The sequence below is a fragment of the Aethalodelphis obliquidens genome, unplaced genomic scaffold (assembly GCF_003676395.1).
Source record: "Aethalodelphis obliquidens isolate GAN/ISIS:26980383/991018 unplaced genomic scaffold, ASM367639v1 scaffold12, whole genome shotgun sequence".
Taxonomy (NCBI): Eukaryota; Metazoa; Chordata; class Mammalia; order Artiodactyla; family Delphinidae; genus Aethalodelphis; species Aethalodelphis obliquidens.
Window position 1 is genome coordinate 12355427 of NW_020837956.1, and position 15024 is coordinate 12370450.

The 15024-nt window shown below is 37.5% G+C and overlaps 1 protein-coding gene across 4 annotated transcripts in view; it reads left to right on the forward strand.

The window, feature by feature from the left end:
* Positions 1-15024, forward strand: part of MAP4K3 (mitogen-activated protein kinase kinase kinase kinase 3) — a 190500-nt gene that overhangs the window by 101322 nt on the left and 74154 nt on the right. For all 4 annotated transcript variants that reach the window (XM_027113315.1, XM_027113316.1, XM_027113317.1 and 1 more), the window contains 3 exons: positions 2288-2352; positions 12302-12357; positions 12947-12994. In XM_027113315.1, the coding sequence (XP_026969116.1) occupies positions 2288-2352; positions 12302-12357; positions 12947-12994 (169 nt within the window). The remainder of the gene's footprint in view (positions 1-2287; positions 2353-12301; positions 12358-12946; positions 12995-15024) is intronic.

The window sequence follows — 15024 nt, forward strand, 5'->3', positions numbered from 1 at the left end:
ATAAGGACAAGGTCCTGTGCATAGTTTCAGTGAACCAGATATACAAATAGGGAGCTAGAAAGGAAACTCATCTGACCACTTCTATGTAAAAAAAGATCTAGAGGTTTTAGTTAACTTCAAACTGCAAACCAGCAGTTGAATGCAGTTGCTAAGAAGCTGAAGTTAATAAGAAATAGAAGTGTTCATATAAAGGACATAATTGTTTGACTCTCAGGGGGATTTAGATTTCTCCCTGTGTAGCAGTCACCAGTCATAAATGCCTTCATCGTTTTGGATGAGACCATGCATCTGCCAGCCCCCAGGCATCCATTCTGTGAGTTATTCAAATCAGGCCACTGGGCAACTAGGTCATACTTTACCATCAGCAGTCATGACTCAGTTTCACTGGTATGTGGACCACCTGTGAATTTGAGGTCCTGATTTCTTTCTCTGGGCCTCACTATCTTCAGCTTTGCCTCTAGAATCATGGTACTTTTTACTCTGTACTCTTTTAAGTTTGCTGACCTTCACACTGACAGGTTGTGTTCCCTTGATATATGGTGCATGGTCCATCACACCCAACCAAGTCAGCTCACCTCTCAGGTCTGCTTAATCACACCACCACTGCCATATGTGGTCCAATCCTGATAACAGCTCCACTTGTTAATGCACTGTTCATGCAGTATTCAGACTAGTACTTGATTCTGGGTGCCACATTTTAAGAGACATTGACAAACTAGAGACTATCCAGATGAAAGTAACTAAACTGAGGAATATACAAACCAACCACTGTTTTACAGTATGACCTCAGCCTATTCTAGCTTCACTTCCTGCCATTCTCTCTTCAGGTAGCCTGAGTTCAACTCACGCTAAATCACCCACGGTCTCTAAAATGTGTCATCAAATTTTCATTCTTTTGCACAGGCCCTTTCCCTGTCTCTTAGTGGTGAATTCCTACTTTAACTTCAAGACCCAACTCAAATGTTATTTCCTCCCTTAAAATTTCCATTGACTCTCCTAATTATTTTTACCTCTGGGTTCTCACAGAACTTTATACATGCCTGAATTGTGCATTAATCAAACTATAATACAGTCCAAGGGTCAGCAAACCTTTTCTGTAAATGACCATATAGTAAATATTTTAGGCTTTGTGGACTTCGTATGTTTCTCTCTGTCACAGTTGCTCACCTCTGCTGTTTTAGTACAAAAACAGCCATAGATAATATGTAAATGAATGAATGTGACTGTATTCCAACATAACTTTACATGGACACTAAAATTTGAATTTCACAGAATTGTCACATGTCAAGAAATAATATTCTTCTTTTGAAACCACCCCCCCAACCGTTTAAAAATATGAAAACCATTCATAGTCCCTGGGCTATACAAAATCAGGCAGCAGGCTAGATTTGGCCCACTGGCCATAATTTGCTGATCCTGGTACTAATCGATTTGTTTATTATTTCAATTACTCATGCATTCATTCATTTATGAAATAAGTATTCATTTACTGGTATCCTTCTAGGCACTGTGAATGCAGTGGTAAGAGACACCAACATATTATTAAGGCAGAATCTTTCTTCCGTGTTAGACTGAGCTTGCTGAGTTCAGAGACTTTCTATTCCATCTCTGCCCCCCGAGAATAGTACATTTCCTGTTACATTTTGAGATGAAGTAATGAATGATTCAACAAAGGAATAAGAGATTATGGCTTTGCTAATTATTTCTCCTGTGACTATGTGGTTATGCTGTCTTATAATGTGAATGTGAAAGAGAAATGCTACTAAAGACAAGTGAGTGATAAATTTTTAACAAAGGTTATTTTGGAAAGATCTTTGTTGAGTCTAGATATGAGGGTAAAGTTTACATTTTGTCTGTTTTGTCAATGAGAAGAGCCATCAAAGTGATACACTTTGAGATGTATTGGCTATTCTCTGATGAATCTTCTCTATGTAATTTTTGGTATGAACCTTTTAATTAACATTTAACTTTTATAATGCAGTCATAGGGTAGATGGATAAACTGTGAGGGAGGGGACTTTTTAACTAAAGGGACATTTTCTCTCATTTGGATGTGCCAAATGACATCTTTACATCCTACAAATCGTGTATTTTAAGGATTAAAACCTTGGGTTGAGTTACAGCAACACATTATGTTAAGTAATTCGTTTACTCATAGATATTAGCTTTTCTCTTAGCACATTGCATTTATGTGGTTTTTCAAGGTATTGGCATACGACCTTAAAATACTTGTTACTTCAAATAACTTTAATCATGAAAATGTGATAATGCTTATTTTCTTTTTATAGGCGAGATAAACTTTGGATTTGCATGGAGTTTTGTGGAGGTGGTTCTTTACAGGATATTTATCATGGTAAGACCAAAGTATATGTGAAAGAGATTAAGTAGAAATTCTTAAAATACAGTTATTTACTATGTTAAACATTAATGTTGTTTTGAGGCAAGTGTGTTTTATCATTATGCCATTTGGATACATAAGGAAATTTAAGATATATACAGACGAAAGGAGCATTCACTTTATAAGTTGAGAAATTACACACAGTTGAATTATTTGCTAATTCTAAAGAAGGTATATTATATATAGTTAGTTCAGTTGGAATAGGAAACAGGAAAGGATAGATTTTCTGGAACTGTTTTAGAAGGCTTAATGAAGAAAGTGGGCTTTAAATTGGTCTTTAAAAGATAGGTAAACCATGGATACAAAGAAGAGACATAAGTGTACTCCAGCAGCACAGTGATGTGAAGGTGTGACATGTTAGATCACTCTCACTGGTCTGTCTAGGGTGTATTTGGAGAGTGTGGTCAGATCTAGAGAGCCTTGAAAGCCAGAAGGAGGGACTTGCCTGGTGGTCCAGTGGTTAAGACTCCACACTTCCACTGCAAGGGGCACAGGTTGGATCCATGGTTGGGGAACTAGGATACTGCATGCCGTGCTACATGGCCAAAAGAAAGCCAGAAGGAAAAACATGGGAACATTTCTGCTTCATGAAAAGTTATTTCTGAGACTTCCCTGGTGACACAGTGGTTAAGAATCCACCTGCCATTGCAGGGGACATGGGTTTGAGCCCTGGTCTGGGAAGATCCCATGTGCTGCAGAGCACCTAAGCCCAGGTGCCACAACTACTGAGCCCACGTGCCACAACTATTGAAGCCCACGTACCTAGAGCCCATGCTCTGCAACAAGGTAAGCCACCGCAGTGAGAAGCCCATGCACCGCAACAAAGAGTAAGCCCCGCTCGCCACAACTAGAGAAAGCCCACACACAGCCACAAAGACTCAAAACAGGCAAAAAATAAATAAGTAAATAAAATAAAACAATTTTTCAAATGTATTATTAAAAAAAAAAAATTGATGGGCAGACAGCAGAAGCAAGAAGAACTACAGTCCTGCAGCCTGTGGAACAAAAACCACAATCACAGAAGCACAGACAAAATTAAAAGGCAGAGGACTATGTCCCAGATGAAGGAACAATATAAAACCCCAGAAAAACAATTAAATGAAGTGGAGATAGGCAACCTTCCAGAAAAAGAATTCAGAATAATGACAGTGAAGACGATTCAGGACCTCAGAAAAAGAATGAAGGCAAAGATCGAGAAGATACAAGAAATGTTTAACAAACCCTAGAAGAATTAAAGAACAAACAGACAGAAATGAACAATAAAACAACTGAAATGAAAAATACACTAGAAGAAATCAATAGGAGAATAACTCAGGCAGAACGGATAAGTGACCTGGAAGACAGAATGGTGGAAATCAACCGCAGAACAGAATAAAGAAAAAAGAATGATAAGAAATGAAGACAACCTAAGAGACCTCTGAGGCAACATTAAATGCACCAACAATCACATTATAGGGGTCCCAGAAGGAGAAGAGAGAGAGAAAGGACCCGAGAAAATATTTCAAAAGGTTATAGTCAGAAACTTCTCTAGCATGGGAAAGGAAATAGCCACCCAAGCCCAGGAAGCACAGAGAGTCCCAGACAGGATAAGCCCAAGGAGAAACACACAGAGACACATTGTAATCAAATTGACAAAAATTAAAGACAATAATTATTAAAAGCAACAAGGGAAAAACGACAAATAACATACAAGGGAACTCCCATAAGGTTAACAGCTGATTTCTCAGCAGAAACTCTACAAGCCAGAAGGGAGTGGCATGATATATTTAAAGTGATAAAAGTGAAGAACCTACAAGCAAGAATACTCTACCCAGCAAGGTTCTCATTCAGATTTGACAGAGAAATCAGAAGCTTTACAAACAAGAAAAAGCTAAGAGAAGTCAGTGTCACCAAACCAGCTCTACACGAAATCCTAAAGGAACTTCTCTAAGTGGGAAACACAAGAGAAGAAAAGGACCTACAAAAACAAACCCAAGGGCTTCCCTGGTGGCACAGTGGTTGAGAGTCCGCCTGCCGATGCAGGGAACATGGATTTGTGCCCCGGTCTGGGAGGATCCCACATGCCATGGAGCGGCTGGGCCCATGAGCCATGGCTGCTGAGCCTGCGCGTCCGGAGCTTGTGCTCCGCAATGGGAGAGACCACAACAGTGAGAGGCCCGCATACCACCAAAAAAAAAAAAAAAAAAACAATTAAGAAAAAGGTAATAGGAACATACATATTGATAATTACCTTAAATGTGAATGGATTAAATGCTCCAACCAAAAGACACAGGCTCGCTGAATGGATAAAAAAACAAGACCTGTATATGTGCTGTCTAAAAGAGACCCACTAAAGACTTAGGGACACATACAGACTGGAAGTGAGGGGATGGAAAAACATATTCCATGCAAGTGGAAATCAAAAGAAAGCTAGAGTAGCAATACTCATATCTGATAAAATAGACTTTAAAATAGAGAATGTTACAAGAGACAAGGAAGGACACTCCATAATGATCAAGGGATCAATCCAAGAAGAAGATACAACAATTATAAATATATGTGCACCCAACATAGGAGCACCTCAATACATAAGGCAAATGCTAACAGCTATAAAAGAGGAAATTGATAGTGACACAGTAATAGTGGAGGACTTAACACCTCACTTACACCAATGGACAGATCATCCAGACAGAAAGTTAGTAAGGAAACACAAGCTTTAAATGACACAGTAGACCAGATTTAATTGATATTTATAGGACATTCCATCCCAAAACAGCAGATTACACTTTCTTCTCAAGTGCATATGGAACATTCTCCAGGATAGATCACATCTTAGGTCGCAAATCCAGCCTCAGTAAATTTAAGAAAATTGAAATCATATCAAGCATCTTTTCCAACCACAACACTATGAGATTAAAAGTCAATTACAGGGAAAAAAAACCGTAAAAAACACAAACACATGGAGGCTAAACAATACACTACTAAATAACCAGGAGATCACTGAGGAAATCAGACAATACCTAGAGACAAATGACAATGAAAACACGACGATCCAAAACCTATGGGATGAAGCAAAAGCAGTTCTAAGAGGGAAGTTTATAGCAGTACAATCCACCTCAAGAAAAAAGAAAAATCTCAAACAGTCTAACCTTACACCTAAAGGAACTAGAGAAAGAAGAACAAACAAAACCCAAAGTTAGTAGAAGGAAGGAAATCATAAAGATCAGAGTAGAAATAAATGAAATAGAAACAAAACAGTAGCAAAGATCAATGAAACTAAAACCTGGTTCTTTGAGAAGATAATCAAAATTGATAAACCTTTAGCCAGACTCATCAAGAAAAAGAGGGAGAGGAATCAAATCAATAAAATTAGAAATGAAAAAGGAGAAGTTACAAGAGACCCCACAGAAATACAAAGCATCGTTAAGAGACTACTACAAGCAACTCTATGCCAATAAAATGGACAACCTGGAAGAAAGGGACAAATTCTTAGAAAAGCACAACCTTCCAAGACTGAACCAGGAAGAAATAGAAAATATAAACAGACCAATCTCAAGCACTGAAATTGAAACTGTGATTAAAAATCTTACAAGAAACTAAAGTCCAGGACCAGATGGCTTCAGAGGTGAATTCTTTCAAACATTTAGAGAAGAGCTAACACCCATCCTTCTCGAACTCTTTCAAAATATTGCAGAGGAAGGAACACTCCCAAACTCATTCTACAAGGCCACCATCAGTCTGATACTAAAACCAGACAAAGATACTACAAAAAAGAGAAAATTACAGACCAGTATCACTGATGAATATAGATGCAAAAATCCTCAACATAGTACTAGCAAACAAAATCCAACAACACATTAAAAGGATCATACACCATGATCAAGTGGGATTTATCCCAGGGATGCAAGGTTTCTTCAATATACACAAATCAATCAATGTGATACACCACATTAACAAATTGAAGAATAAAAACCTACTGATCATCTCAATACATGCAGAAAAAGCTTTTGACAAAATTTAACACAAATTTATGATTAAAACTCGCCAGAGGGCTTCCCTGGTGGCGCAGTGGTTAAGAATCTGCCTGCCAATGCAGGGGACACGGGTTTGAGCCCTGGTCCGGGAAGATCCCACATGCCACGGAGCAACTAAGCCTGTGTGCTACAACTACTGAGCCTGCACCCTAGAGCCTGCAAGCCACAAGTACTGAAGCCCACGTACCACAACTACTGAAGCCCACGCACCTAGAGCCTGTGCTCCACAACAAGAGAAGCCACCACAGTGAGAAGGCTGTGCACCACAACAAAGAGTAGCCCCGGCTCGCCACAAGTAGAGAAAGCCCGCGTGCAGCAATGAAGACCCAGTTCAGCCAAAAACAAATAAATAAGTAAATGTATTAAAAAAAAAAAAAAACTCTTCAGAAAGTGGGCATAGAGGGCATAGAGGGCATTATCAACATAATAAAGGCCCATATATGACAGACCCCTGGCAACCATCATTCTCAATGGTGAAAAACTGAAAGCATTTACTCTAAAATCAGGAACAAGACAAGGATGTCCACTCTCACCACTCTTATTCAACATAGTTTTGGAAGCCCTAGCCACAGTAATCAGAAGAAAAAGAAATAAAAGGAATTCGACTTGGAAAAGAAGTAAAACTTTCACTGTTTGCAGATGACATGGTACTATACATAGAAAATGCTAAAGATGACACCAGAAAACTACTAGAGCTAATCAATGAATTTGGTAAAGTTACAGGATAAAAAATTAATGCACAGAAATCTCTTGCATTCCTATACACTAACAACGAAAGATCAGAAAGAGAAATTAAGGAAACAATCCCATTCACCATTGCAGCAAAAAGAATAAAATATCTAGGAATAAATCTACCTAAGGAGGTAAAAGACCTGTACTCAGAAAACTATAAGACACTGATGAAAGAAATCAAAGATGAGACAAACAGATGGAGAGATATACCATGTTCTTGGATTGGAAGAATCAATATTGTGAAAATGGCTATACTACCCATAGCAGTCTACAGATTCAGCAATCCCTATCAAATTACCAATGGCATTTTTTATGGAACTAGAACAAAAAATCTTAAAATTTGTATGGAGACACAAAAGACCCCAAATAGCCAAAGCAATCTTGAGGAAAATAAAACGGAGCTGGGGCTTCCCTGGTGACGCAGTGGTTGAGAGTCCGCCTGCCGATGCAGGGGACGTGGGTTCGTGCCCCGGTCTGGAAGATCTCACATGCCACAGAGCGGCTAGGCCCGTGAGCCATGGCCACTGAGCCTGCGTGTCCGGAGCCTGTGCTCTGCAACAGGAGAGGCCACAACAGTGAGAGGCCCAAGTACTGGGAAAAAAAAAAAAAAACGGAGCTGGAGGAATCAGACTCCCTGACTTCAGACTATACTACAAAGCTACAGTAATCAAGACAGTATGGTACTGGCACAAAACAGAAATATAGATCAGTAAAACAGGATAGAAAGCCCAGAGATGAACCCACACACCTATGGTCAACTAATCTATGACAAAGGAGGCAAGAAAAACAAAAAAAGTTATTTTCTGAGAATATTTTTTTTTAGGTGTGTGGCTATTCTTCATATTTGAGAAAATTTTCCTTTTTATTAATGACATTTTGATTTCAAAGGTTTAGTGAAAATTGAGAAATATTTGTCATCATTTTGCATTGCAGAACATACACGGTATTTCTGGAAGCTTGTTATAAATTTAAAAAGCTGTTTTCCCCTTTTTTTGTCTTCATTTGGACTAATTTCTCTACTATTGTTTCCACACTTACTGATTTCCTTCTTCCTGAAGATTTTTTCAGCTAGGCCTCTAGTGGTAAACTCTCAGTCTTTGATCCTCATTCTTAAATGATAGTTTAAGTGGACATAGGCACATTTTCTCCGTTGACAGGTATTTTTGTTAGCATTTCGAAGATGCTGGACTATTGTCTTCTAGTTTCTGTAGTTCTTGGTACTTTCTGCTGACTTGATCCTTTACAGGTAATCTTCCTTTCTTTGTAATTGCTTTTAAGATTTTTCTCTTTATTTCTGGTGCTTCTAGTATCTAAATGTAGATTTACTTTTCCTGCTTGGGACTTGAAGTGCTTATGTCCAAGATTTTAGTTCTTTTCTCAAGTCTGACAATGATCAATTATTATCCCTTCAAATATTTTCTCCTTCAGGTTCTCTGATCTCTCCTTCTAGAATTTCAGTTCGATGTACATTAGCTCTCCATGTCTCTTAAAGTGAGCTTCATTTTTCCACTTTTTAATCCCTCAGAGCACTGAGGGTACTCGTAACCATCTTCCAGTTCACTGATTGTACACCTAATTTGGTGACCATATTTTTCATTTCTAGAAATTGTTTGGTTCTATTTCACATCTCTTTCCATTTTTTGTCTTATTCTTTCCTTGTAATTTTTCATCCCTTCTTTTATATCTTTAGTTTATTTAAGCATACTTATTTTTTAGTCTTAGATTGTCTGGTAATCCCATCAGATATACATGATTGGTCTTAGGTGTCTGATTCTGTTTTCTTCATTAAGAAGCAAGAAAGCCAATTTAGTTACAGAGATAGGTTGTCATGATTGTTATTCCATTTCATCCCTCTGATGGAAGTAACATAGTGATATGAATCTGTTAGTACTGACTTGTTTATACAGCAACTGGGTCAGTGGAAGAAATAATTTCGTATTAACTTGGATGCTCTCAAACATGCATGCTAAGAATATACAGGCTTATATGCAGCCCCAAACCCTGTCTTTCTCTGTATGCACACCTCTGATTGCACCCAGGTTTCTACCAGATAACCTCCTCATGGCAACGTATACTCCTCTTTGGCTGTAGTCTACACTGCTGTCTGCTTGCATCACCATATAAAACATACACCTCCATTTCTCTGTGTGTGTGTCTCTTTCCTCCTCTCCTCTCTCTCTTTCATCATGTTGTCATTCTATGGGGAGTAGAATAAATATCCTGGATTACCTTATTTGGTGAAAGACAAGTTCTACTTTTCTAATTACCACAGTGCTTGTGGGGTTTTGTTTGTTTCTTTGCTGGTGTATACAAACCAAATTTGATCCATCATGCAAAATTTTTTTTGATTAAAGCCTCCTTTTTAAAATTATTTCCACTTATTTATAAAGTACCATTAAGCCAAATTTTATATTTTGTCTTACGTCCATCATTTACTCCAAATGATTGTTTTAAATTTAACTCTCCTGAAAGGAGAACTATATTAGTTATCTATTGCTGTATAACAATGATCTTAAAATTTGTCATCTTAAAACAAACATTTATTATCTCAGTTAATAAGGGTCAGGAATTCAAGAATGGTTTAATTGGGTGATTTCCCTTGCAGGACAGGGCAAAACATGCATAAGACATTGGGTCCATGCCAAAAATCCTTGAAATTTGGTCCTGTCCAGAATGTCCATGAGCATATTTGGTTCATGCCACATGGTTTTGGACAGGACCAGATATCAAGGATCTTTTGGCATGGACCCAATGTCTTATGGACATTTTGGGCAGGACCAAATATGAACAAATATCAAGAGCCTTTTGGTGTGGACCAAAAGTCTTAGGGAGGTTTGGGGCAGGACCAAATGTCTGCGAACTGGATGATTCTAGCTCATGGTCACTCGTGAGGGTGCAGTCAAGCTCTTGGCTGGAACTGTAGTCATCTGAAGGCTTGACTAAGGTTGGAGGATTTGCTTTCAAGATGATTCACTTACATAGCTATTGGCAGGAGGTCTCAATTCCTTGCCACAAGGATCTCGCTATAGGACAGCTTGAGTGTCTTCACAGGATGGCAGCTGGCTTCTCCCAGAGGAAATGATGCCAGAGAGCAAGGAGGAAGCCATAAAACCTTTTATGATGTAGTCTCAGAATTTGCATTCTGTTACTACCACCACAATTTGTTCTTTAAAAGCAAGTCATTTCTGTCCAGCCCACACTCAGGAAGGGAATTAAGTTCCAGCTCTTGAGGGGGATGTATTAGAGAATTCATGGACATATTTTGACCACGAGGGTGAGGGCAGCAGGGCAACTTTTGACGTTACATTTTTTCATGAGTTCCTTCTCCTCTCCTTCTGTTTACTTTTTCTTTGAGAACTAACATTAGAACCTTTTATTGTTCCAACATAATAGATTTTTTGTCTCTATTTTTCACTGAACATTTTTCTTTCTGTTTAATATTGTCCTTTAACAACTTTATGCATTGTTATATCATTTATGGTGAATTTTTTTTCTCATTTGTTTCATAATTTTGAGATCATCTTCAGGGGGAATTCCATATGGCTTTTGAGAGCGTGTCCTTCCGACAGTGATGGATTTTTTTTTTCCCCTGGGACCCCAGTGACCTCATTGTTTTCTATATATATTTGAACCCTAAACCTGAGTGAAGAAGAGGCCTTTTAAATTCTAAGAGGAAACATTTTTTCTCCTGTCCAGATCCCAGGCCGTGACACACAAATCCCTAGTCATCTGCTGCTAGTCCACTATTTTAATGAGGGTGTAGCCCTTTAAGGATTCTGGTTTTATGTGGGTGTTTGTTTTAACTCTTCTTCTACAGAGCTGTAACCTTTTCTTCTGTGCCCATGTAGGGGATAAAACTAAAGCCCTAGCTTACTAAGATTGGCCTTCCCCTAAGAGACAACTAGACTATTTGTCATTTTTACCATTCTGTTTTACATTTTCGTTTTTGCGTTTGGCTTCTGGACAAGTCTGTTACTGTTTATGAGCTTAGCTAGGCATTTAAAAGATTATTTAAAATTTTTTTTCCTGGTGTTAACTTTCAGGGTTTTCAGGTTATCTTATTTGCTGTATTGTGGGAACACACATCTCAAGAAGCCCTATCTTACTGGATGAGAGTAGGCTTACAAGCCACGGAAGTTAGTTTCTATATGGTTTATCCTCATTTAAACTTAGTCTTGTCCCCGAAAGAATCTAAGTGAAATAGATTTCTCTCTTCCACCATTGTAAAATACATGTACTCTGAACTACGCATTTTTACAAAGCTGTTAAGTTTAGGTAAATGGGAGATCGCTGTCTAGCACGTGATTTCATGGTTGGAATTTGATTCAGTTTCTAGAATAGTTTTTCCTGCCTAACTTAACTTCTTTATTCTAAAGTGATTTAATAGCGAGAAAGAGAAAACTATTTAAATGCTTTTCATAAGTCGAAAGATGTGCACAGAGGAAATATTCAAATATTATATGATTAAGCTATGTATATTGATATGGAAAGATGTCCATGATAAGTGAAGAGGCAAGTTTCAGAATTGTATGTGTAATATGATTCCATTTATGTTTATGTGTTTGTGCACTACATACCTGTACTATATAAAACATGTATGCATTGAGTCATCTGGTAGACTATAGGCCAAACTATTGGTATTGTTTATTATTGAGTAATACTGGTTTGGATAAGGAAAAGACCTGTCTCTGTTGATTGGAATTTTTTTATATTGAACATGTATTAATTTTATATCTATAAAGCTAATAATTTTAGGGGAAAAGTATTGATTTTTAACCTAGTCAATGTTACATGTCAGTTTTTTTAAAAAGCTTTAATAAAAACTAGCTAAACGTCTTGGCCATGCTTTCTTTCTTTTAACATTTAAGAGGTAATATGATCAGGTGTAAACATGAAAATGTAATTAATTTCAGTGACTATTTCAATGTTTTATTCATTCCACAAACACTGAGTAGCTTTTCCATGCCAGGCACTGTTCTAAACACTGGGGATACAATAAGCAAATCAGATTTTTTAAAATTCCTTCCCTCATGAAGCTTACTTTTTAGTAGAATTTAAGTATATTAAGTCTATTGCTTAGTGGAACTTGTAATCTTTGTCTCTTATTGAAAAACATACTTCGACTAATTTTATTAACATTAATTTTTTTCCTCTTATAGTAACGGGACCTCTGTCAGAACTGCAAATTGCATATGTTAGCAGAGAAACACTACAGGTAAATTCAATGTTAATTAAAAAGTAATGTTCTTTATTAAATTAAATGTTTAATTATTGTGCATTACCTGTTAAGCAGAGTAAGGATTTAAATATTCTAGTTTGGTAAACTCTTGAATTTAATACATTTCAAAGTTGTGTAGTAAACTCAAATTATATTTGCTAATAAACACGTTAAAACTTCAGTATCATAATGTACCTCCTAAAATTTAAGCACTATGGATTGGTTATTTATTTTTATATTCCTCTTAATACCAAAGAAAAGCTTGAAAATTAAGCATTCTTATGGGATTGAAACTCATTCTGATACAAATTGGATATTTACTTTTAAAAAGTTATTTCAAACTATTTGCAGAGTTTAGTGAAAATTATTTCTCTTAGGAAAATTAGTGGTTCAAACTGAGCTCCGCCTCTCATTTTCTTGATTCTTTTATCTTTTCAGATACTCTGGTAAAATAAAATGATTATCACTAGTGCTTTCTGTGATGAGTAAATAAATAAGACAGAATACTACTCATTGATGACTTTAAATCCCAAAGGGTGTTCTGTAGTAAAGTCTTGTTAATTTTTCTTTTTTTTTGAAACTCCAGGGATTATACTATCTTCACAGTAAAGGAAAAATGCACAGGGATATAAAGGTATATATCATATGTTTACCTAATGGCCCTCTCTTCATTTTTAAATATTCTGACCCCAAACTGTTGAGCAAAATTGTATCAGTTATTCTGTTTGATGAATTTGTTATCTTAATATGTTACTATAATAAAATTGAGTGATACTTTGAAGGGTTTATTAATTTTTTTAAAGCAACTCTATTGAGATACAGTTCACATACAATAAAATTCACCCTTTTAAAGTGTACAATTGTGGATTCATGTTTTAATAACACATTTTAGCTTATTTGTAGTTATTTATTTATAAAATGCAAATTAGGTCCATAGCTTCCATTAAGTTACAGTCTTTAGGAAGTTTCATGCTTTGAATATTGTAGTAAACTTTGGCAATCTTAAGGAACTGTCATTAATAATGTATAAAAATGGATAAACTAAGCCTTGACCTTTTCTGCTGGTCTTTAACTGGCAGAGGAGAGCAGGTACACGGGCCATGCTGTGGTAAACCACCCCTATCCTGGGACTCTGAGGTTATTTCCAAAGATACTGCCGTCTTCCCAGCCTGGATATTTTCTCTGTTGTTTATTTTTTCTTTTCTTTTCTTCTTCCTCATTCATCTTACCTCCTGCTTTTTCTTTCCCCCTTTTGTTTTCTCTAACATAAAGGTTCTAACCCTTTTTTGCAGGGGATGTGGGTGTGGGAATCATGTGCTCTTTGAGTCTGATGAAAGCCATGGACTCTCTCCTCCAAAAATGCTCTTATGCACATGCCTTCAAATTTTGCATGAAATTTCAGTGGACTCTCAGATCACCTGCTGAGATCCTCTACCCTAAGTATTGTTCATAAACCACTTAAAAGACATAAGCAAAGAGCCTTGGATTCAAAGGTGGGAGAGATCCTAAGAAGATAAGTGTATCAAGAAAGATTCTGTGTCATTGGCACTTAAATGATCTGGAAGGATTGATAGATTTTTGTCAGAAATGGAAGTTGGAATGCCTTCTAAGCAGAAGGAACAGTGTGAGCAAAGATACAGAGGTCAGAAAGTGTGGGGTCATTTTAGGGGGTATAAAGGCTGTACCATATAATTGAAGAGAAGAGAATGTAGGAGAGTGATAAGAGATGGTGTTGGCCAGGAGGTTTGGTGCTCCACTATGCAAGAACTCGTGCGCTGGACTTCAGAGTTTGGGCCTAATTGGATAGATTCTAGCCATCACCACTATTTCTACCCTGTCTAAGCCACCATTATATTATATCTCACCTGGACTTCTGGAATAGCCTTCTAACTGGTTTCCCTGCTCCCATTCTTGAGTGATCCTACAGTCAGTTCTCTACCTCACACCAAAGTGACCTTTGTAAATCAGATCTTGTCACTCTCCTGCTTATAAACCACGGTTGGCTTCCCACCATACTCAGTACAGTATTCAGATGTTTTTACCGTGGCCATTAAGGTTATGCATGATCTGGCCCCTGCTTTCCTCTCCGACCTCATTTCATGCTCTTCTTCGTTTTACTCATTCTGTTCTAGGCACACTAAACTTGGAGTTCCTGGAATATGTTCAGTTCATTCTGGTTCCAGGACTTTGTATTTGCTGTTACCTCTTTCTGGAATGTTCTTCTAGATTTTGGCATGACTCTGCACCCTCTCTTCAACTAGATCTCTGCTTAAATATCCCTGCCTTAGGGAGGCCTTCCCTTCCTGCTTTATCTTCAGAGTGCTTATCTTTACCTGGCTTTGAATCATTTATTGGTTCATTCATTCGTGTGTGTGTGTGTGTGTGTGTGTGTGTGTGTGTGTGTGTGTGTGTATTTGTTTTTAGATTTTCTTTCTCTCCTGCTTAGATGTAAACTCCTTGAGAGCTGGAACTTTTTCATTACTATAACCCCAGAGCTTCAAGTAGCATCTGGTTGCTAGTAGTCTCAGGGAGAGAGGGATGAATGGACACCTAGATGGATGGATGGAAGAATGCATTATAAGTGCAGGTGACATGATATAAACTGTAATTTAGAAAAATTAATCTGGAGCTGGGGAAAGACCAAACTGAAGACTCTGGCAGAAG